The sequence below is a fragment of the Anas acuta genome, chromosome 8, assembly GCF_963932015.1.
Source record: "Anas acuta chromosome 8, bAnaAcu1.1, whole genome shotgun sequence".
Lineage (NCBI taxonomy): Eukaryota > Metazoa > Chordata > Aves > Anseriformes > Anatidae > Anas > Anas acuta.
Genome location: NC_088986.1, coordinates 19,714,269 through 19,737,272, shown reverse-complemented (window position 1 = coordinate 19,737,272; position 23,004 = coordinate 19,714,269). Strand labels below are relative to the sequence as shown.

Here is a 23,004-nt window from a genome sequence, read left to right as displayed (position 1 = left end):
TGGCCACAGCTGCATTCTTCCTCCTGAGTCACACAACACAGTGGAGCCAGCTACTTCCATTCTGTTTTCACCTGGCAGACTGCTACACTACCCACCCACCAGTCAAAGTTAGCAATAAGTTTCTAGTTTCAGAGGACACTAATGTATACCTCAAAGCTTAGTACTAAATTGCACTGAAACCAAAGATCTCAGAATCAAGAAACTAAATCAAATATAACCCAGTGTATCCTCCCATTATGTACACTGCACATATTCACACTGCTAGTCCAACAACCATCTAAAACCTACAGACACCTCTTCAAATAACAGGTTTGTGTGCTTAGATTCTCCATTCAAAACAAAGAATATAACAGACTTCGTTGCAGATTTTTCTTATAGAAAAATCTTATAGAAATCTTATAGAATCTTTTCTTACAGAAAAATCCTATTTTCTTAGCCATATCCAATCCATTTCAATTGTTTCATCAATTGTCCCACACCTACAAGGGGTGCAAGTATATGGAAACAGCAGGAATCTTAATACTTATTTAAAATAAAGCAGTAGTAAACCTTTAGCTGAGGTTTTTCATCTTTTCCGGAGTCCTCAGACTGCTGATTAACCAGGACAAAATCTTCATTAATTAACGAGGATACAGTTTCAGGAATTCTACTGGCTTTACTAAATGATGTTTTGACTTCCATCTCCGGTCAGTAGTCTTCTCCTACCAAAATAAACTAAAGAAGAAGGAAAATGTCAAGGAATGAGTTTTCAAGCTGTAAATAATATGATAATAGTTGTAATAGGAAGTTTCTGTACTATAACATCATACTTAAAGTCACACAAATTCATTATAATGTGCTTAATGACATTTCTCAAACTGATTTCATTGATATACAAGTTCATTTTTAATAGGAAGTGTGATTTTTAGGGTGTCTACTTAAAAATTCTATGATTCAACAGCAGAAACTGTTATCTATGTGTATGGGTAACACAAAAACAAGCCTACTTTGGAGCTTACACTTGTGGTTTTAATCCTCCAGAGCCTGCTCCCTCTATCTCCCAAATTCCCACCTTTTTCCTTTCTCCCTCATAAAGATCTGTTTCTTCACTAGAGTGGCATACAGGTTATGTGAAGATGCAGATAATCTGATGACTCGTTTTCCAGAAATTATGTATCAAAGTGTATACTATACAAATTAAAACATATTTAACAGGCTATTATGTTAGTTGTTTTTTCATTATTATATCTACTGATGAAGTCAAAGATGATACTAAACCACAATCACATCCTTCTCAGCAAGTTTCTCTGAAATTGTCTACAATAGAGTTAATTACGTTACTTGCACAAACAAAGCAAATAGCCTGTAAATACCTGAACAAGTTTTCTCCTGTCCACAAAGGGGAAAAAAAAAAAAAAACTTAAACAACAAAAAATAGCAATTTATTGGTATTTCTTTACATAGCAAGTTCGTTAAAAAAAAAAAAAGCAAACAAACACAAAAGCCCTGCACAATCAAGACCAATACCAGAACTTCAGAATGTCGACAGCTACTGTAGGTATCCAACACAAAGAAACCATCACCTACATTAATTCAGAACATCTTCCCTGGTCCCTTAGGGAACAACATCCTAGAATGAAGAACACTGGACAATACATGCTATTTTCAAAATAAAGTATATCTGTGATTTTTTTCTCTTTAAAATGTGTGTGTGTATATACGTATATATATATACACAAATATACATACACACATATAATTACTTTTTTTTCCCCAGATACTTTTGATAAATAGCAGATACCTGCAGACATGGTATGCTTCCATATCAATTTCCTGAAAAATCCTAGTCTGGCTAAGCACTGGGCGTTGGTGTGCGTAAGCCACAGAGTTCTGAAGGATCACTTAGAGCAGTGGGGGACAAAAACTGCTCCTTACTGCCATTTTGCAAGGCTGAACACGATTTTAACCTTGAAGCTGGATGTAGAGACCTAAAACAGTGCTTGGGCCTTGCCTCCTTCTGAGCTACAGTTTCAAAACAAGAAGTGATCACGAAAAGAATGCAAATTTAGGTCTACCTAGAGGGAACTACAAAAACATCACTTAAGAAAAGCCATGAAAGCCCTCTTCCTTTCTCAGCAAACGTTATTTAAACCTGCTAGCTACAAGAAGCAGTTCAGTAATTTGGAATCAGAAGACAAACATGGGAACTACGCTTTCAATACAAAATATTTTTGTATCACTTTTGAAACCACAGTCAATATGCTTTTGGTCTTTTAAAGACTTGGTTTGTCAAAATCATTTACACACAGCTCCACCAAAATATTTTCTCTCTCCCTAGTGCAGTCACAATTTAACCTTTCAAGGCAGCAAGAGCATTATACCCAGAAGTCTCAGAGCAACTAAAGAACTCAAATTCTTCAAATAACTAACTTGTATTATAGCACAAAAATTTGCTAGGAGACTCACATTAGAAAAAGGCCACCAAACAACGGCTACAATACTGAGAGAGAGATTAGAAATTTGGATCAGCAGTGAGTCGAACTCACAAGCAGGAATTTTTTGCAGACAAATGAGGTAAGGTGAGCTCTGCCCAAGCCTCGGTAATGGATTCACCACTGCCCTCAGTTTTGTTTCAGTGTTTTGAAGTATCTTTGCTTTAAAGGTCTTTCTGGCAAGAGACAAAACCAAATATAAATATACAACACTGAGTACATTATATGCAGTTTATTAACCCCATCTAGTTGCTTTTTAACAAATGTAATCTTGGAAAAATGTTACTGAAGAACCTATCTATTATTTGCAATAAAGAGCCAGTCCAACTGAAAATGAGTATTAATTTCAAAGCCAATCCTCAATACAATAGCAGAACGTCACTTTATGGAATTCTTTGAAGGCGATGAAAGAACAAATACAGGTAAAGCCAGAGAAAATGATAACAAAAAAAGGAAGGCATACTGAGGTTTGTTCTTGCCTTATGTGGATAAAGATAGTTTAAGGGAAGTCCTACTTCCTAAATAAGGAAGACGAAGGAAGTATTATAAACACCAGATGACTGCAGGGAGTTTCTAATTCCGTGCAAATTTGCTAAAAGCATACCATATGCATTCTTGCAATTACATTCGATTTGCAAAGCACTTAATGTATTTTAGAGCATAGTTCAAGCTTGAACCACCACACTGAGTGCAGACACATACCTTTTTCCAGACACAGCTATACTAGCTGAATAAATTACCACCCCTGACCTTTTCATTCCAGCCTACTCCAAGCTGCCATCAGCATTATTCACCCGATGCTCTTTATCGCAACTCAGTTAAAACCCCGGCAGTCTCTACTTGACAGCAAAAGATGAACGCGCACAGGTCAACCGTTCAGGAGGTGAGTTCCTTGACCAGAAGAATGCTTCTCTACACTCCTCATCCAACACAAGAACAGTTACAAGTCTACAAACCACACAGGTCTTCTGCTAAGACCACCTCTTGATGCCCATGATAGCCGTCATGCCAGGTGACAAATTAAAAATAATGGAAACTATGGAAAATGTGGATATTATATGGATGAACATCTCGCTGTGAACAGATTGCTCGTTTCCTCCCCCTTTCAAGTCACATGCCATTTAGAAAGCAAAAGCTTTCCATACAATATTGCATGACCAAACTGTGATCAAAAATAATTTTTAATGCCTGAAAATATACCAAGAATCATAATCAAGTCATACTCAAAATTAAACAACTTTAATTTCATGAGAGTTTAATAATTTGACTGGGGGGCTCAAGAAGATTACTGAGATTTATAGCATTTTAAGAAGTAAGCTACACAGAGGGAAAATGGTGTTTGTTTTTTCCATAAATATACAGGTTCTAATACTTCAGCTAAGCACTTTTGAAGAAAAGCAATGAAGAGAATAAAAACCTCATTTCAATGAATCAAGGTTATTTGGGGAACAGAAGGAATAGAACACCTGAGAGGGTTTTTTATACTGTATTAACAAGAAAAAAGGCAAACGACTTCTGGACATCAGTAGATCATTATGTTATTTCCCTTTCTTCATTAGCTTCACCACATATTAAGGACTTTCAGTCCTTAGTCATTGCAGAGTTATAAACCTAAACTCCCCTTTTCCTTACAAACATCAAAAAACAAATGACAGTATCACAAGTAGGCATGTGCAAAGAACAGGCCCCCTACTAAACTCAGAAATAAGCTTTTTTATTATTATTATTATTATTTATTATTGTTGATTGCATTCATTAGAACATACAGACAGCTATACGGCCTACAGTCCTGTTCAGTTTATTCTCTGAAATTACCAGCAGATGACCGTGGAGCTGAACGCGCTCTCATAATGCTCAATGAAAGAGGTGTAGCATTTGCATTCGGTTACTGCTCAAACTGCACAGTCAGGGACAGGGAAGTCCATAGAAGTAACACACCTCACCTGCTTTTGCATGAAGTCCAGTGGCTTTGTTTAAGCTGCTAGTGGTGTGAATATACCTTTGGGTCTGGCAACAGCACTCGAAGGATAAAAACCACAGGCCAGATGGTCACTACCCAAACCAGCAGGGTGAAGAGTCAGAAGGGCTCGTCCAACAATGTCTTCAAAAAGATGACAATAAATTGTGCTTTCAAAGTTCTCTTGACAGTAATACTGGAAGTATGTACTACTACTGCAAGGAAGTAATTTCTACAAAGGAAGTATCTTGAGCAGTCACATTCCTTCCTGTAGAGAAGATAATTCTTCCTCCACAGTGATGAGCAATACCCCAAAGAAAACAATTCAGAAACTCAGCAACAATTACTCAGGAAGAAATTATCCCAAAACTCTGCTAAATAAAGCAACTGTATGATGAAACGACTGCAATTCTAAAAGAGGAACAATCTCAGAAAGGGCTTTCTGACAAACAGCTTTTCAAAACAAAATATATTGGACATAGAAAGTAATCAGATTTACCTAAAAGAGGGGGGCAGGGGTAAAGATCTTCCTCTGCAAAATATTTTAAGTTCTAGTGGTACTACGACAACCGAAGAAAAGCTGTTGCTTTTCTCCATGAGCTTTACCTTAGAGCTTCACACAGCTCATTTTGTCTTTCCATACTTCAGTTCCCAACACCTTGCTTATACAAAGTCCTAGACAAAAGCTAAGCCACTCCTGTTGGAATATGAGTGTTTTGTGGCCAGAGACCAGAACTCACTGCATATGGGTACAGCGCTAAGTATTAGAAGGCCCAAACCTAGGAGCTTCTCTGCTTCATTCCAGTAAGGCACCATGGGTTCATCGCAACTGCCTACGCCAGCCTCAGTGGCAGAAGAGCAAGAGAAGCTGAAGAACAGCAGCTCTGGAGGACTCATGTCCTCCACAGGAAAGAGAGAATCAAAGGAAGGGTCAGCGACTTTCCAGAAGGGGATTGCTTTGCAGACCTGACTAAATTCAGAAAGTTCCTCAGACTGGTCCCCAGTAGCAAATGCCAACTTTAACAGGAACTAATCTTCTGAAGCAGTTACCTGACATTTTTGTGTTTACTTTCAGTTCACGTTCAAGTATTTCAAAGTTACTGCTGACGTTCACTGTAGGTTCGGCCGATATTTCATTTTCTTTCAGTATTACATTCAACATACCAGTAAACAAATCCTACTTCTTTTCAGAACTGATATTCTTCAAGGGACTCTGTGGGAGCTTTCCGAACTGGAAAGTCACATAAAACTATGCAGTGATTCACCTTCTGCTAACAGATGTTTGAAGTGCAAATGTACACTGAGAAGCGTAACTTGTTCCCTTTTTGAGCCACACAATGCAACGCACGTGTGCGAAAAGAGCATTTAGCCAACTTCACTTGAAAGCACAGATGTGACTTAGAGTTGCAGTTTGCTGAAGTGGTGGGCATTATATTTTAATTTGCTGCTAAGGAAGCTGGAAACTAGACAGATGTGGACAGTCCTACACACACACACAAATAACCCAGTGTCTTTACCATTGCTTTGTATTTTAAGCAGCATGTCAAACCACTGCTAACATAAGTCTCACCCAGTGAGACGGCTACCACTAGAGAGGCATACCTTCTTCAGAAAGCCAACAAACACTTCACAAAGCTTTAGCTTTTCAATGCTTTTTCGAAGACTGAATAGCTTTCTAAAATTCCTTACTACATTGTACATTTAAGCAGTGCAGCTAACCATCTCCCACAAAATCCTTTTCTTTCCTATTGACCGAGTGCATGCATATGCAGCTGAAAACCCTACGTTTCATAAAACCAGTGTTTAAATCTCACCAAAATCAACAGCACTGTAATTTTACTCTTAATGCCAAATTCTCTCCGTGTAATGTTCATATAAGAAGCTAAGTCCCTATGTTCACATTACTACTGGTCCATGATCTATCAATTGTTTCCCAAAATCCTAGTTCTGGCTGTGAAAGGCACTGTAAAGAACATCTGGAAAAAAACAAAATTAGTATTTACTTGGCTTACCAATACTGTTTCCTGAAATTAAAATCAACCTAATACAAAGAGATTGCTGCTGTATAAAACATTAAAACATATTATATTAAAATATTAATACGTATAGATATGTATATGTATAAAAGCATCTTCTAATTTCCATTAAAGCAATGTTAAGAGCTCAAAACAACAACAGCAAAAAAAAAAAAAAAAAAAAAAAAAAACCAACCACACACACACACACAAGAAAAGAAAAATCAACCATATAACTGAAAAGTAACCACAGAGCTTATTTTGGCAACACTGCCTCCTCTGTGAAAGCAAACTCCTATTTAATACACAACAGCAAATAATGAGGCTGTTCACAGACAGCAGACTGTTTTGAGTTGTTGTACCGGGTGCCTAGATACAGAGAAACAAGAGGCCTAGATACAGACTGGTCTTATGTCAATTTTGTAGCCAAGGAATAACTCTTAAAGGAAGACAGAAACAAAAGAAAACTACATAAACAAGGAAATGTATATTTTCCTTCAAAAGCATACTGCACACAGATCTTACAGAATAAATTTTAGCACAACCTTTTAAACAGATCCCATTTTGAATGCCATGCTCTTTATTCTAATGGAGAGAAACTGCTTTGCTGAGCTGAAACTGGATTATGCATAAGCCATTGAACCACTTAAAGATTGCAGAGATGAATAGTTTGGGAGTCATTCCAGGAAAACTACTGGTCTTATTCACCTTAACTCTAAGATGACCAGGGTGAAGAACCCTTCCAGAATGACGGTAGGCATGTGCTTGGTATATCAGTGGAGTGTGACTCAGGCAAGGAAGCAGCTGACATTTACAGCCCAGCAGAGAAGGGCCATCTCTTCTCTTCAGCAGAGATCAGCCACCGCTGCAAATCAAAGGCAAGAGGGAAGATGAGGAGCAGATGTAAAACAAACACAATCCACCAATCCAAACCCACTACAATTTAGGGGCAGAGGGAAGGGTATCATAAATGCTAGATGAAAGATCAGTCCAGGTGAATGAAAAAACATCAGGCAAGCTGCTAGCCACAGAGGTAGCCGCCACTACGCCGGATACTTTCATTTGCACAAACTCCACAAACCAAGAAAAAAGCATTGCAGTGAACAAGCTACATGTTAGACAAAACACGGTTATAAGTAAGGTTGAGGGGGGGTGTTTTTAGGAAGAGAGAAACAATTATTTAGGCCTAAGATTTGTCCACACACACAAGTGAGTGGCAGGAGAAAGGAGCTAACAAACAGATGACACCAGCATACCTGCTTCTTACTGACACATGCTACTTTATGTTGTTTACAAGTATAACCAGTAGCAGCTAATCCAATTAGTATTGAACCAATTTAAATAAAATTTTTATATTCTGCCAATTAAAAGCAAAGCTATTGTCCTCTCTATCCACCTTTCAAAACATACACTTCAGAAATAAGTGCAAATATGGCAGCTTCCACTACCCTACAGAGGTTATTCTTTTTGTGTCTTATGGCAGAAACACACACAAATACAATAAATCTGCACATCAAGTGTTCTGGTACCCAGGCTTACTTGGTAGCCTCCCAGGATTTCAGACATCTTGCTTAAGGGAAGCAGCTCGTTGTACCTCAAGGACAGATCAACCAACATAAATGAGCCCTGAAGTACTTCTTCACACTGCTTCCCTGCCATCAGCTAAGCACTAACACTTGGCTTCTTGGGCCGGTAAGTCATTTCTTACTTTGGAAAATACAAGGTAGCAGCAAAGAGTGCCTGATTTTTCTCAGCTGCAGACTGCCTGGGCAGCACGTCGGTTTCCTCTGTTCTTCATTGCAAGATGATGCTTCCAGGCAGCATTCAAACTGAACCCAAGCACTAGCTAATTTACTAAACCATATGGCCACTCACTCCAAAAATCTAATGACCTATATTCCAGAGGGTGGCAGTAGCATAGGACAACCGGTGTTTTAAAGGGGATTTAATGTTTTATTCCCTAATAGGAAAAATAATAGCGTCAGTTCAATTTAGCCTATGGGACAACCTCGCTCCATTAAATACACTGAAAGTTTTAACCAGGTATTTTCTCCACAAGCTATTATTTCCAAATTAAAAAAAAAAAAAAAAAAAAAAAGACACCATGATGTAATGCAAAGCAGACCATATGGAAGAACAGGCTGATCTAAGGCAGCAGAGATCCTGGGTGCCAATCTTTCCCCGTGCCAAACGAGTGCCTTAAGAAGTGTCTCTTCCAGACACCTCGATTCACTGCCTGCCTCCTGAGCTGGTACACCCCTTGTTCCTCAGAGGAATCTGTGCCATACATTACAATTGTGATCTTAAATTTGCAGAATAAATTTGGGGAATATTAAGTTTCACAGATTCAAGATCAAATTACAGTGTTTTGTTCATAACCCCGGGAACTACCGTTGTGTTCTCTGACCACAGGAAGTGAGATTCCCACTTCTCAGATGCTGTTAAACTGCAGCTGGTCAAACACTACCACCGCAGGCTGAACAAACGATACTTCCTAGCCTATTTTAATGTTATTTTCCTTAGTCTTGTGTCTTTCGTTCTAGCAGATGTCACAGCAATCATAAGCTGTAAATGAGCAGCCACGCCAGACTTCTTTTTTTAAACACTACTCATTTATGGATTTTTCAAAATGGCAAGGCCTATGAGTTTTAGTTAGATAGCCACCAAAAGTTCTCCTGCTTTTGCAGCAAGACTGTCCAGTCTCAACAGTGCACCCAAAAATAGATAAGAAAAACATTTTCTTTATAACATAAAGCAAAACAAAGCTTCCCGTTAAAAACAAATACTTTCTACAGAAGTAACACACTTAAAATCTTTTAGAATCCAAGCTAAGATCTTAAATCATCACTTGAAAAATTAAATATTTAAATAGAGCATGAAAAGATGGAGACAACAGTTCTTTTAAGGGCTGAGACTAACTGAAAGTGAAACCTCCTGAAAGTCAGGTTAACTGCTTCACATTGGGAAACCTGACTGTAGTAAGTACATAACGGTGTACACAACTAAAAGCCACAGTACATGGCTTTAACTTTTGCCTCCCTTAGTCCTGTGCATGTTGAACTGTAGAGGTGTAAACAGTATTTAATTTTGATTTGACCAGTAAATTCTTAATACCTCTGCATGCCAGAAGTCATCTGCTGATATCCCATACTCCCCGGGCAAGTTTTTATAACGATATTCTGCAACGCCGCTCTAGTACTAGTTTCAAAGGTCATGACGGGTTTTAGAAGAATTAAGAAAATGAAAGTCGTTCTCTCCCAGAAAAACAGACTTCACTGGTAAGAACAGGGCACTACGTAACCAGATACACCTGGTACTAATAAACTGCTCTGTCCACCTAATCACACTAGAATAATAATAATAATAAATTTCTATTTCTGCTTTTTCCATGTTAAGTCTGAAGGATCAATACAATTTGCTCATGTTCTCAAGATGAGAAGAAAGTGGTTTGGTCTCAACATGCAGGTCACTTCATATTTTCCAAAGTCCCCAAACTCTTTTAGAAACTGGTAAGAGAGGCGCGCATGAAACTTTCTGAAAGACACATGCCAAGGAATACCACATACCTTCCTTGACTAAAACAAAGCATTATGTATTTATTAAGAACTGTGCATTCTTTGGGAAGATTTTGGTTGTGCGATCTTTTTAACTAAACAAACCCATTCCAAAAAATCCTGAGCCAAAAAGATGCAGTTGGATTGGTTTGGGCTGTTGTTTTGTTTGTTTTTTGAAAACCACAGTCTCAATCTCTCAAAGGCTAAGTTAACTTCCCCCCAAAAAAGCATGCTGTGCTGTGGGTGTCAGCACAATCCATGCGTGGTTGTCATTAAACATAGATATAAAACTCACTATCAATATTTACATACTAACTACTCCAATTAAACATTTTTACTTCAGGAAACAAGAGGAGGGTATTACAGTCAACTAACACAAAATACAAAATTCACAGAACTACTAATGACAGAAGTTCACCTTCTAATAATTACACAAGAATTTGCTTTCCATAACAGCATTTTCAACATGCTACCTGGAACACCACTACGGCAACATCCCATTATCAAGCCCCTAAACTCAGGACAAGGCAGCAAAATGGCAGACATTCAGCGGAGAGACTGCAGGAGTGCAACAGGGAATGAGGGGGGGCCCCACAATAACCTCAAAGCCAGCGTTACAATGGATAAAGCTGACACCACCAGGAAAAAGCTGGAGTGAAGTGCCTAACAGACGCCTCACTGTTTTGGTGCTGAAATTTATACTCCACATTATCATTTGGACTTTTAAGTCCTGCTATACTTCCAAGAACAACAGAGTCAAAATTAGAAAGGAGCCACAGCCATGAACCTCTCAGATGCATCCCAGCGATACACACTTTTAAAGTTTCGACACAATCAACTCTTACAACTCGTATTCACCTACCCAATGAAAGAACAGTAATTATTCTGATACCCATAAACTCGTTTAGCAGGACGTGCTGTAGGACATATTCATAGGGATCACTCATTTCCTTTCACGCTCACAGAAGCCATTAATCCATGGGACAAGCAAACGATTTACAATGCAAGGAATCCAAACCCCAAACACAAAGTGCAACCTAGATGAGCTCCAGTGTTCTGCCACGCGTTCAAGTCGAAGTTCAGTCTTTAACAAACCCAACAAAGTGTTCAAGCTCTGTGAGCAGGGAACAAAAATTCACCTGTTCGCAAGTCCCAGAGCAGATGGTATTCACTGCACTCCTACAGAGTGTAAGAACGAAACGTTACTGCGGCACTTCCTGGGAGTTTCGTAGAAAATATACAAAATAACGCAGCTGCTTTTTCCACGTTCCACAATATCACCTCAGAAAGCATACAGCTACCAGAAGGAACAAGAAGCAGGATCACAGAGGCCTGGGTGGAAACTGGGAGGATACACTGGAAGGAGCAGCACCTGTCTTCGTCTTACTATGTACCCCTTGTCCTTATCTCTCTGGCTACCACCAGAAGTTAGATACTCATCTATGCTGTCCCTCAGTCTGACCCCTTCATAGGGGGTCTCAGTTTCTGATGTCTCAATAAATTGAAAAAAGAATCAAAAGAGAGAAACTGTAATAGTCAAAGGCAAATATAGAAGCCGTAACAACTACAAGGAACTTCCATCTTCATGTGAGTCTTTTGGGGCTTGACAACCAATTTTCTTGGACATTTTCATCAACCATCTCCTCTCTCCTAACAGTTTTTATACATACATATAGCAATGAACAATTAACAATTAATGTTCAAAACAATGTGCAATCAGTTACCGAGTTTTCTGTGCCCTTAGTCACTTAGGTCTTTTTTTGACTCAAAAACACTGAACAGTTATTCCCCCCCCCCCCAAAAAAAAAAAAAAAAAAAAAAATCTATCTAACAGTTGCCAGTTTCTTGAAATTTTGTAAAGCCAAAACAAATGATTAAAGTATTAACAATTAGGATCACGTATAACATGGATAAAAAAACATTTTATGGTAAAGCTGTCCAGGAGCAAACACAAACTGCACACAAACAGAAAGGACTGATATTTCACAGGCTCATCTTCATTGCACTGCCCAGTCGGAGCTCTAATTCAGGTTTTACTCCCAGACCTACTACTGGTATGCACATCAAGCTCTCTTTCATCTCTTTCAACTTAATTGCTGTTTTGTACTCAGATGCTCACACACATGCCAATTCAAGCTGAAAACATCAATACTTACAAGCTACAGATAGTTCATTAATACCTTGAAGACACAGGAGGTGACGAACTGCCTAAAAAAGCTGCATCCCCTCCTACCATCTGCTCCCACTGCGAGTGTCCAGGCAGTACCGCGCTGAAAGAGGCTGGACAACTTATGTGACTGACAAAGAACCCCAGGGAAAGAAAGGAGGATTAGAGCACTCCTTCAGCCACTGCAATGCTTGGCTCAGCAAGCCCCTGTGTTCGCACAGCCACTGCACAGAACAGACAAAACCAGGCAGCGAGGACTGGGGACAACCGTTACTTAGGCAGCACTGCCACCAAGAAGTAACTTGTGAGATGTGAGTTCAAAATAACAGGAAATAATGAAAGCATACGCCAGAGAACAAAATAAAGCATCAGGTTTGCAGAATGGAGGGGAAAGAAACCACGTCTCTGCCACAGGCACTTCAAATGGCCCAGCCTAAGGTTCTTGTTTTCCTTTCTTTTTTTTTTTTCACAGGAGACAGTTTTTGGCTGGTCTTCTGGAAGGAGAAAAAAAAAAAATCAATTTGCAGTGTTCAGACATTCTTAATGAAGAGAAATATACCAGCATGTTCCTTAAGTGTAAATAAATATAAATAAAAACCTGCAAATTATTTTTGCAAGCCTATTTTAAAAGTTTAGCCAGATATTAAATTTCTACACCTATTTCTAACTTAAAGTTATGGATTTGGTTTTGTATATAAACAACCACATGATGACAATGCACCAACTGAGGCATTCCTTATATAATAATGGTACTGAACAGAAAAGCAATTCACTGCAGCAGTTGCTTATATTTATTGGTTTCTATCTTAATGAGAAATATTTATAATAAAAAGTGTTATTTCCCTAATAATAATGAATATTATTAAAATTAACTAAACACTACTAAACGTACTAAACATATTGACGTACTAAAAGTCAATCTTTAAGATTCTCAGACAAAGCCCTCGCTCATTTTTTCTTCCAAAAGGAAAATGAGAGCATTAGCTTACCAAACACATGGACAGCTGCAGCAGATCGCTGCCCAGCACACAATTCCCACCAGGGAAAACTTGGTGCACATCTTAGGGTGCACATGACGGACCTAAGTTAGCCAGAACCAGCAGCTGTGCTCTACTAAACAGTGCCACTGTTGAACTCAGCTCCGCACCCTGAAAGCACGGAGGCTTAAGAAGGGCTGTTGACTGCCAAAAGGGTACCTTAGGGACTCGGCCATGACTACGCAGTAACTCTCCTCTGGCAGCTCACATAGTTACATCCTGCAGTAGGAAACCTGCCCTATAGAAGCTGTGCAAAGGAAAGACTATAAAGAGAGAAAGTAGCAAATATTCTCACAACTGCATTTACCTGTAAGAAAAAGAAAACATCGGGGATTGGTCATAAATTAGCTCCTCAAAACGGGTTCTTTATATTAAAAGGATTACCACCACGTGAGCTTTACAGCAAGTACCAAGAAAGGGCTTTGCTGCCCATTGCCTCCACATCTGCTCCATGCCTCACCCAGGTCACCGCCGCGCTACACCTCACTCCTCAGCCCAATAGCAATGAGGAAATCTTGCTCAGCCACCTAGCAAACAGTTTTCGGGATCTGTTCTTAGATTCAGACACTGACTGAAATTCTATTCTGAGAATTTGCTGGTTCTTAAAAAACACCTCTTTTTTCTTCTGCCCCTTGGCCTCTTCTTTCCTATTCCGGAATCATGCGAGAGACACTGAAAAGCAGTTGAAGCATTAAGTCACGGAGTTATCGGCCACCACGAGGAACAAGCTTCACCGTAACAAGAGTTTACCAGCATCCGAACATAAAACAAACAATCACGTTTGAAAGGCAAACATCCAGGCTGCAATTTTACCATTACTACAGGGTTTATTGAGCACAGTACTGCATGGAAATGTAACGCCTCTCAAATACCTTCCACCAGCAATCAATTCTGAATTCCCAGCCATGCTACAAATTGTATTGCGAGACTGAATGAATGCCAGAGATCTACTCAGACCCCCACAGCTACGCTATAATTGACATACCCAGCCTATAACAGTACCAAGATAAACCTGTGGTTAAGTCAACATTAACACAAACCCAAAAACTTACACCCATTCAGAAGTCACAGGCAACGTCAAGCACACACAGAGAGTTCAAACCACACAAGAACTTTCTTTTCAAACACTCTGCAGACTACAGCTCACCAACTTCCAGAGCTACTTTATTTGTCCTTGAATTGCTAAAATATAAACATAAGAATAACGTGTGCAGTGTTGAACAAGAGCATGAAACAAATTATCCCCTCCACACAGATAAAATGGTACAATGTCAAAGTTTTATTGCAGTGATGTCTAAAATGGGTTTATGCAGCAACAAAGAAATGTAAAATGAACTCCAATTGAAAGCACTTGTGTATGGATTGCATTGAGTATTAATTCAACCAGCTTGCTGCTAAGTATAAACAACTTTTTATTTACAATGCACAACAGGGAAGGGCACACACTGAAGCTGTAAATTTCTACCTGGAATTTATTATTTTTAGTTGTGCCAAAAATTAAGGTGTGGTTCATTTTTTCAACTTGCTTTGTCTCTTTGGCACCAGAGTACATGCTGCCCTCTGCTTTTCAGACAGGACATGGAAAAGGTTGACATGCTTGGTGCCTGTTTTGTCCCAGTTTTCACTTGTAGGGCCTGCACTCAAGCCTCCCACACCTCTGCGCCTGGTAGCACAGTCTGCTGGAATGAAGAATGACCTCCAAAAGAAGAAGATGGAGTTTGGAAGCACTTGAGCAAGACAGAAGCATACAACTCTGTGTGCTTCCAGGTGGGTGCAACTTGGAGCCCAGAGGGAGCTGGCCAATGTCACAGAGACCACACTCTGCAAGTTTTTAAAAGGCCGTAAGCCTGGGGAAGGTTCCTTACGACTGGAAGAAAAGCACACATCACATCCAGCTTCAAGAGGGGTGGAGGAGGAAGACCTGGGTAGCTACAGACCAGCCTAAGTCCATGAGAGGACAATGGAGCAAACCGTCCTGTCCAGATGGACAAGAAGGTAACTGGGAACAGCTAGTGTGGATTTACCAAGGGCAAAGGACACCTGACCAACACACCAGCTTGCTGCAAGATGGCCTGTTTAGGGGATGATGGAAGAGCACTTCACACAGCAGGCAATCGACACCGTCTCTCATGGTGTCCTCAGAGCCAGACTGGTGAGGCAGGCACTGGGTAAACAAGCAACATTTCTTTTCAGGAAATGGAAAGGACGTGAACATGCTCCTTTCAAAAGGATGGGGACAAGCTAGAGAAATGTGCTGGCAGGAGCCTCATGAAGTTCAACAGAGACAAGTGCAAAGTCCTGTATCCAAGATAGAATAAGCTAGTTATGTATTTAAGAATTGCAGCTGTCCTGTACATATAGGAAGCACTCATCTGATGTAGTACACACAAATGTAAACATCCCTCGGCCATTTGCCCTTTAAACTTTTTTCCATTTTACCACTGTGCTTCCCTGTAACTCATACAGAAACATGTTTCCAGTGCTAGAGTAATTTTGCACTTTTAAGCTCATTTGACCTAGAAAGAAAACACACCATCTTTGGTACTCGGATTCAAGTCTCAGGGATGACAAGACCAGGAAAGCAGAGGGCTGTGACCTGTCTTGCTTTGTGGCAGAAACTTTAATTTTTCTTCAGTCTGCTTAAAACCATTAGGAAGACCTTTATCCCTGCTGCTCTTGCCAAAGAACAGGAAACATCTCCGCAAAGCAACAATATAACTGAGTTTTCCCACAATGGCCTTACTCATCTTTCAGAGTAATCTACTTAACTAAGCAGGTTTTAGAAACTTATTTAGGTATCACTTATAAGCAGTCACACACACACACACCCCAAACCAACCTTAAAAATCCATGGAGGTATTTTTTTTAATACTTTGTAACTTCAAAAAGAAACAGACTTTTTGTTAAGAACACATGAAAAGGTGAAATAAATCAATTTCAATCTCTTCTCAAAAATTTCAAGCTTTGCCTCTCAAGCAGGGTTCTATCAAAGCTAAGAGAAACCCTTAAGTGATTCAGGTTACAATAATGGCTCCTTTAACAGCTGTACCACTAGAACAAACTAAGATTGAGGCTGGAACAAGCTGTCATAAATTTTAGTCTTATGAAAATATACTTTAAAACATCTTAGTCTTCTTTAAAAGTATTCTTCTACAAAGCTTAATGTTAATATTTGAAAGGTACGGTTCAATTTTCACTTAGGTCAAAATTAAAATTCATGGGGAGGAAAAGCAATTACAGGAAAGATTAGTACAGCCAGTGGCCAGAAGGGAAAAAAGCTTCAGCGTCGCAATTTGACACATTTTTGCATCCATTTGTTTCAGAGTGCTGCTACACCAAAATTAAGAGTGCTGATATGGTGTATCAGTCCATTGGGTACATAGAATGGATATAATCTAATGACAAATTCATTCAAACTGGAAATCAGAAGGTTTGCAATTACTGAAGTCAGTCAAGTTTGAAATAACCTTCCTGTTATAACAGAAATAACAAAAATATATGGCTGATTATTTTTAAATTCGAGCGGAATAACTGTACAGACACCCCTGTCTAACAACGCCCAGATCGTTCTTCACAATTAATGAATCAACAGCAGGTTTAGCGAGAAAAAAGGGTATGCAAAGGAGAGAGAAAACTGCTACTGGGGACAAGTAGAATTAAAATACAGAACCAGAGGTGGCTCTGCTGCTAAGAGAGAGGAGAAAAAAAAAAAAAAGACAAATGACACCAGGGTTTCATGACCAAGGCATGGCAGCACACAGGAGCTCCTACACCCTTAGTATCACCTGCTACCTTCAACGCAAGCACCATATACCAATCATCCACTCAGGGCAGCTTCTTTTAGCAGCAGTGCCTTCTTAGATTAACTTACCAGCCATAAAAGCACGACCCAGATACCCATCACAGGCTACGAATGCACCAGGACCGCAGCTGTTCCTTCCTCCCTACCAAAACACACTTCTTCCTCCTTCGGCTGGAGACAATATCCATAAAACCAGGCAAGTGAACTAGTTCAGGAAGTTGTTCTAACCAAAAAGTAACTTGGGAAGGGAAAAAAAAGAAAGTAAGAAGTACTACTTTTCCCCCAAATTAGTTCTCTTGACTAACTCACTTCTTGATTGCATGAGTCCCATTCATGACACAGGGAAGGAGTAGCCACAACTCAGATTGTCTTCACTTGCCCTTGAGAACACACCAGCAACTTGGTTTCCCCAGAAAGCCACATTATGGCCTGGATGTTTTTGAAATTCTATTACTAACATCACCAAATCTTAATCACTTTTCAAAGGACTGAATGCTGTTTTTAACCAAGAAGTACTACATTTTGCTGTAACTACCTTAAAGAGAACGTTGCAGAGTACTTCAAAAAAACACATTCTGAGTTAGCTTCAATTCCTACAACAGCGAGTCAATTTGTGCTTCCTGTGTGTAACTGCAGCAGTAGTCCCTTCAAGCTTAGCCTGCCAACTAACCTCGCAAGTAGCACCATCAATACCACAAAACCCACACAAACAAACAGCATTGCCTACAGTGCTACCTAGATACGGGCAGAGCTTGCAGAACTGATCCCATACCCCCCATAAGCCTTCAGAAGACACAGCACATGATGACTTATGACAGTCACCTGGGATCCTCACCTACACCTTGAGGCTCAGTCAAACAAGGCTACGCTGCCTGCCCGAGCGTGCAGGGAGATGGTGTCACTGAGAAGTCCCTTTGGGGACAGAAAAGCCAGCTGCCCTTCTACAGAGCTCTGTCTGAAAAGTCACCAACAAGATCGTGGGAGTACAGCCTGACCGAGAAAGAGAGAAGCAATGCTTACCTAAGCAGGCTACTTCTTATTTCTTACCAGACCTGTTGCTGTCTTCAAAAACCATAACATTGCCATTTTACATCTTTTTTTCCACCCTCTCACAGACGAGAAGGGATGCCGCTAGCACGCGGGTAGGAGACGCAGTAAGTTATTTACTCAAGGCAATCACAACCAAGCAGTCTTCGCAGAGCTCGCAGAGTGACAGCAGGACCAAAGTACGCGCCACACTTCACAAACTTGCAGACAGGCAGAGCTGCCGAGCCCAGCTCATTCAGAGCGCCATACCCACTTCAGATGCTCTCAGCTGCTTTTTCAAGTACTTTACCTCAAGACAGGGATTTTTGAGCCACGACCAGGGAGGGCCTAACTGTGGAAGGGGGCTGGTGAGAAGTAGAAGACGGAGGCAGGCAAGAACCACAGAAAGCTGGGTGAGCCCGAGCGACGCAGTTGGGCGGATTTAGGCCAGCGGCTCGCTGGCTCCTGGGAAGGGGCTCCCCTTGTCCTACGCGGGAGCAGGGCGGCAGCGCAGCGCTCCCGGCCCCGCACCAAGTTTCTGTCCCGGCTCCCCGCTGCCCCCCTCCCACCTCCCACCGCTCCTGGGGCCGGGGCGGCGGCTCGGAGGCAGCCCCGCGGGGCCGGGCCGGCCGCCGGCCCCCGGTGCCCTCCCGCCCCCCGCCGCTTCCCCTCAGGGAGCCGCCCCCTCCCCTTCCCTCCCCGAGCCCCGCGGCGGCGGCGCCTCCCGCTTACCGCCCTGCGGCCCGTCGCAGCCCGCCTCCGCCTCAGGCCGCCTCCGGCCGCAGGGCAGCAGCAGCGGCAGGCCGGGCCGCCGGGGCTCGGCGGGGCTCAGCGGGCCGCGCAGCCGCCTCAGGGCCGAGCCAGCGCCGGCCACGTTCCGGCAGCGCCGCTTCCTTCCCCTCCTTCCCCGCTCTGCCCTCCCCTTCCCTCCCGTCCCCGCCCCGCTCCGAGCCGTTACCCGCCGCTACCACCGCCCCCTCGGCGCCTCAGCGGCCCGGGTGCCCCCGGGGGCAGCGCGTCCCTCGCCTCAGCCGGCGGCCAGCAGCAGCGGCTCGGGCGCGGCCCGTCCATGGCAAAGACGTCGCCCCCCGGCCCCCGGGAAGCGCCGCGGCTCGCAGGGAGGCTGCTGAGCGCCCAGGGGTCCCGGTGACACAGCTACGGCACGACAGCGAGCGGCGTGGGATAACCAAACTTTTCCGCTGGCGGATCCCAGCTGTGGGTCGTTCATCAGCAGTGTTTTTGTACGGCTAAATAAATATTTAATGTGTAAACGGTAAATAGACGTGTATGTTTAAGTAAATATCCGCAGTGTTTATGTGTAAATAATGAAAGGTTGTCCCGTTGCTTTCTTTTCTTTTGCCTTTTGTGTGAAACAAATTGCATTTAAATTAACCCCACAGCTTACGCAGCTCACTGGCGCCCTTTCCATGTCAGACAGGGAGCCTCGGAGCCTCGAGGAACATCAGGCCCCAGCACTAAACAACCGTCAGTGCCACCAACAGCGGGCCTGGGACAGGCAGACTGCCCTGCGGGCACTGGGTGTACGCGGGTGTCTTGTCACTGGACAGCCGGGACGGACGGACAGACAGCCGGGACGGATGGAGAGATGGACAGCAGCACAGCAGGCAGCTGCACGACACAGGGCTGCAGCATGTCCCGCTTCTGCTGCCTGCTGCACAGCTGCGCTGCTGGCAACAGGGGAAAGGCCGAAGCACAACCACTTGCAGCAGCAGTAACGCCAAAGTGCAATTTTTAAATCTCTTTTTAAATCACTTTAAGAGTGCAGCTACTTAAAGTTGATATATCCAAGCATTTAATTCTCATGTAAGCAAAGCAGACACATTTTGAATATGCAAAAAGGCCCAGAGCTGGCTTATTTGTTACTCAGCTGTTTTGCATTGCGGTGCTGCAGCAAACTGCTCTCAAGGCTGGCAAAGCAAGCAGACGGGTGAGCATTCCCACAGAGCTATTTGGCCCGCTATATGCGGGACTATTTGGTCAGTCATGTGCATTATCAGTGTTTCTCTGTTGGTGTTACTACTATGCACTCTTAGAGCTATCTGTCCTAGTCGTCTGCAGCTGGTGTAAAATAATCTTCAGACTGTTTTTATCGCACCACAGGGTTCAGATAAACCACAACAGTGTGAAGAATTAAGAAAGATTAAGGGGGAAGAATATTAGAGGAGAGGAACACGATTAAACAAATTAACTATCATTATCCTCAGATGCGACACACTTCTGTGAGAATATGGGTAATAAACATGAAGAACTGAAAGTCATGTTTATAATATTAATAAGTGTTAAAAAAAATCATCAAGAACATGTCAAAAATATATCATGGGATCTTGGCTTCAGCGAGGATTCCCATGCTATATCATCCACCCTTCTCATAAGAAGGCTAGAGGAATGTGGCCTATGTGAAACTTACGTGAAATGGTTAGAAAATGACACTCAGAAGTAACTCAGTTACAGTCAGAAGTAACTAGGTTATTTCTGAGTGTCATTTTGTAACCATTTCACGTAAGTTTCACATAGGTAAGTAACTGAGTTACTTCTGAGTGACACATATTCTAAACCAGAAGTTGTGTCACACATTCAAAACCAGAAGTTTGTAGCATGTGAGATTTCCAAATATTTATGTCCTGAATCTCAAACTGCCTAATGTTACCTGGTGCCATATGACAGAGAATATTTTTATTATCCTTGTGAAGGATATCCTGTTCAGGTGAGAGCTGCAAGCATTTTGGAAGACAGAACTGAACAAATCATGGCAAGTTGAAACAAAGTTCTAAAGTAAATAGGATGTAATTCCATGAGGCAAGAAACTTAAGTAGAGCTGGCAATAACTGACTGCAAAACTGTAAGCTGGAGACAAACTGGCTAAGTAGTTACTTTACAAAAAGAAGTCTTGGTTCAGAGCAGTTCACAAAAGAAAATGAGTCAACAGTGATTCAGGGTTGTAAAAAAAAAAAACTGTGACGACTTTACTGGAAGAAAAAGACTGTCAAGCACAAGAAAAGTGAAGTAATGTTTCCACTCCACTGAGCTCAAAAAGGCTTCTAGTGAAGAAAAGTTCTCTGTTTTGGGCACCTCCTTCAATCAGGGAGAGTTCTGCGGAGAATGTGAAAAGCTACCAGAAGTCTGGAAAACCTGAGTGTGACTGAAAGAAGTTCAGATAGATACTTGAAAAGCCAGCAAAGATGTATGAAATGTCCAGCCTGGGCAATATGAGAATTTGAAATGAAGAAAGCAGATTGTTTATGAGAAAAGTGAATACACACACCAGCTCAACTGTTTAGTAACGGAAATAACTTTTTGCTGCATAATAAACTCTCAGGCTAAAGCACTGATTATCACAAGTAATCACCTGTAATGTCCTGAGAGGTATGAGAAAAACCCTGAAGACATAGTGCATCCACAAGCTGAGAAGAAAATCTTTTATTTTAAAATCCACCGAAGTAAAAAAAAATAAAAATAAAAATAAATCAATGCCAGGCCTCTCCTGTATTATCCACTATGGGGAGCTGAAGGCTAATATTGCTGGACAGATGGTGATTAAGGAATCCAGCTGCATTCTAAATTGGAGCTATAAAGTCCATTTGCATTAATTTTCACAACCTTAATGCTGCAAAGGTCACATATAAGTATTTGTTTTGACAGGAATGCCATTTAACCTTCTCTAAAGGATAATGGAGAGCCAAAGCCAAGGTCATCCAGCATTTGCCCAGAAGGGGCATCGCCAGCACCCGCTCCTGCCACTGCTAGAGACTTGTCTGAATCGGAATCCAGGACACTGTGAGGGACTGCCTGAAATGTCTGAAAATAGACTTGAGGCAGGATTCCTATTCAGGAGGTAATCTATCTTATCCACGTAAATAATTGGAGGAAATTACATAGTTTGGAACAAAACCAACAATTTTGGGGCAGGTATGCTGGAAAAATATATTCTATTTTCAGATATACCTGTGTGTAACTTGTATGGACAGAATGGTTCCAGAAACTTTTTGTCTTTGTATGTGTTTTTGTATATTGTTTTAAACCAGAATTTCAAAAACTTTAAAGTGTTTAGAACTGATCCCGCCATACTGTTTTTCCCACACAGCTAAGACCCTAGCATCATCACAGGGACATTGCCTCGGGTCTTTACAGTACCTATAAGCACACTAGCCTAATATATTGATTTTATTGCTGGAACATGCTTTAGAACTCAGAAAATGGAGTGACTTCTTACACGTTTAGAACAGCACTGGAAATACTTAGGAACAGCTCATGAAGTGGCTTTTTTCCAGGGAGATTTGACACCCTTAAAACCATAGGGCTGGTGCCAAACATCACCTGCCAGAGATAAAATCGAGTCAAATCCTCTTCAACAAGTAATTAATTAATATTTGAAGCTTATGGGAAATATTTCACAGTTCAAATACTTGTTGAGACTTTCTAGATACAAGATGTGTTAAAGATGTCCAACACATTGTCTAATTCTAATTAAACTTGACACAGCCCTAAATAAACACACTGTTGAATTCTGTCTACATAAAGAGGATCAGAATATAAACTATTTGTTTTATAATGCAATTGTTGGTTTCCTATATTTGGTAGTTCAATAGTACAGAAGTGAGTCTACAAGTTATTTCTGACAGAACAAATCAGTATGAATCTGACAGCATTTGGAACTTAATAAGTAGCTTATTTTCAGCAGTAATTACGTGGCAGTAAATACAGAAAACATTGCTACCACTTTTAAGATGAAGATGTGGCCTTTGAACAGTTACAGCTGTAGGCTGAATCCACAAACTTCACCTGTCTCAAAAAAACAGCGTTACTCTATTTTACAGAGAATAAATTGATATACACTGCTTTTAATTAGAAGTGTAAAATTATTTTCATGAAATTCAGAACATTAAAAAAGAACAGCAACCCTTTTGTTAACTACACACTTTTTAGAGCTGTGATCTGTACCCAAAGACATCCACAT

General features: G+C 41.2%; 1 protein-coding gene across 10 annotated transcripts in view; it reads right to left on the bottom strand.

Moving 5' to 3' along the window:
• Positions 1-23,004, bottom strand: part of RABGAP1L (RAB GTPase activating protein 1 like) — a 255,581-nt gene that overhangs the window by 223,421 nt on the left and 9,156 nt on the right. For 4 of the 10 annotated variants that reach the window (XM_068690408.1, XM_068690406.1, XM_068690409.1 and 1 more), the window contains one exon: positions 550-714. In XM_068690408.1, the coding sequence (XP_068546509.1) occupies positions 550-681 (132 nt within the window). In that variant the 5' untranslated portion in view covers positions 682-714. Of the gene's footprint in view, positions 1-549; positions 715-2,445; positions 2,466-2,525; positions 2,648-4,414; positions 4,562-18,339; positions 18,589-18,761; positions 18,917-23,004 lie in introns of those variants that run through there. The other 6 variants (XM_068690414.1, XM_068690405.1, XM_068690410.1 and 3 more) reach the window with 6 other exon arrangements.